This window comes from Tupaia chinensis, unplaced genomic scaffold, assembly GCF_000334495.1.
Source record: "Tupaia chinensis unplaced genomic scaffold, TupChi_1.0 Scaffold000671_2, whole genome shotgun sequence".
Taxonomy (NCBI): domain Eukaryota; kingdom Metazoa; phylum Chordata; class Mammalia; order Scandentia; family Tupaiidae; genus Tupaia; species Tupaia belangeri.
In genome coordinates, this window is record NW_006160194.1 from 2,244,871 (window position 1) to 2,246,696 (window position 1,826).

Sequence of the window (1,826 nt, forward strand, 5' to 3'; positions counted from 1 at the left end):
CCCGGGGCGAGGGCGGCCGGTCCCCATGAGGCCTCACCCGAAGGTGTGTGGGCTCCGAGGAGGGTGCAGTAGCCCAGGGCGTCCCCGGGCAGGGCTGGCTGAGTCTGCAGTCTGGCAGCGCCCCAGCTACTGGCCTCGAACTGGGCACAGTGGGTGCCATCCTTCCCCAGGCCGAGCTGGGCTCCTGCATGTGGCCAGCGTCTCAGGGCAAACTGGGCAGATGGCAGCAGGGGGCCCTCTGGAGTCAGGCCAGCCCGAACAAGGCAACCAGGGCCTTCTGGCTGTTTCTGGGGGCAGGTGCTGGGGGTGCCGCCTCCTGCTGAGAAAACACTCCACCCTGTCCACAGGGCCTCCTAGTGCAGGGGGCCCCTGGGGGCCAGAAGTGGGTGTCCCGCTGGGCCAGCCTGGCTGACAGCTATTCAGACCCAGGCCTCACAGGTGAGTGGACCCAGGCCTGTGCTGGGTGGTCGGGACCTGGCCAGGGGCTTCCCCGCTGACCATGGATGCGGGACCCCCATGGTGCCAAGGGCTGGGAGGTTGGGGCGGGCCGGGGCTCCCCCACTGACCGTGGATGCGGGACCCTCACGGTGCCAAGGGCTGGGAGGTCGGGACAGGCCGGGGTTCCCTGCCGACTGCAGTCGTGGCCCCCCCACCCCGGTGCCGAGGGCCTGCAACAAGTCCCCTCCCTGATAGGCTGTCTCTGCTCTTCCCAGAAGACGTGCCTGGGCGCAGAGTGGCGGAGCCTGAGGGGGCCCTGCCTGTGCGTGCACGCCGCCTCCTCCCTCAGCTGCCCAGCGACAGGGCGGATAGCCCCGCGGGCCCTGAAGCTGCCCGGAGGAGTGGGCCAGGGCCACCAGGGCCCAGCAGTGAGCAGGACAGCTGCCCCGTAGGCCAGGAGGACCTGGACCCTGACAGCCTCAGCGACGCTAGTGGGTCGGACGGTGGCCGGGGCCCTGAGCCAGGTGCGGGGCAGCAGGAGAGACACAGGAGCCCCCAGGAGGGGCTGGCGTGGGCCAGGGGCCAGCGCTCACCCAGGACCCCTGGGGAGCCGGCCCCTACCTCATTCTTCATTGGAGACCGGAGTGGGGAGGCTGCCTTCCTCAAGAAGTCACTTGTGGCCTCAGGGAGTGTGGAGGGCCCGGGCTGGGTGGCTCAGCCCACCACCCCAGTGAGAGACGGCGCCCATGCCAACACCGGGAGGGTGCCTGTGCAGCTGCGGGCTGGGCGGGCCCCAGAGCCTGGTGCCCTCGCCTCGCCCAGGGAGTCCTCAGCCTTCGTGCGGCAGGAGAGCTTCACCAAGGAGCTGGCCAGCGGCCCCCCGGCACCCGGCCAACTCCCGCACATCCCCAGTCACCCGCTGCTGCAGGACCTGGCCGCCGCCCGGGCCTCACGCACGGACTTCCAGGCCCAGGACACCCGCCTGATCTTGAAGGAGACAGAGACGGCCCTTGCAGCCCTAGAGGCCCGACTGCTCTCCAAGGCTGCAGATACTGAGGGCGGGGAGGCTGGTACCCCCAGGCCCCCCGAGGACTCCCTGTCTGGGGACTCGGACGTGGACACGTCCAGTACCATCAGCCTGCTCAGTGGCAAGAACGGGCCCAGCCCGACAAGCCCCCAGTCCCTCGGACTGCAGGAGAAGGCGGCATCGCCCGCCGGAGTGCAGAGCCCTGCAGGCGCTGCCCTGGGCAGCACCCATGAGCGTCTATCAGAGAAGCAGCCTCGCCCCCTGGGCCCGACAGAGCCAGGCCATGGAGAATCTGCACGGCGCCTGGCTGGGCGGCATGGCCATGGGCCCCGAGGCTCCCCAGATTGGCCCAATGACGAGC

General features: G+C 70.3%; 1 protein-coding gene across 1 annotated transcript in view; it reads left to right on the plus strand.

The window, feature by feature from the left end:
- The window catches only part of CEP170B (centrosomal protein 170B), a gene marked incomplete in the record, with an annotated part of 20,591 nt that overhangs the window by 10,899 nt on the left and 7,866 nt on the right, over nucleotides 1-1,826 (plus strand). Inside the window, 2 exon segments of the mRNA XM_014592225.1 lie at nucleotides 348-438; nucleotides 714-1,826. Of these exon segments, the coding sequence (XP_014447711.1) occupies nucleotides 348-438; nucleotides 714-1,826 (1,204 nt within the window).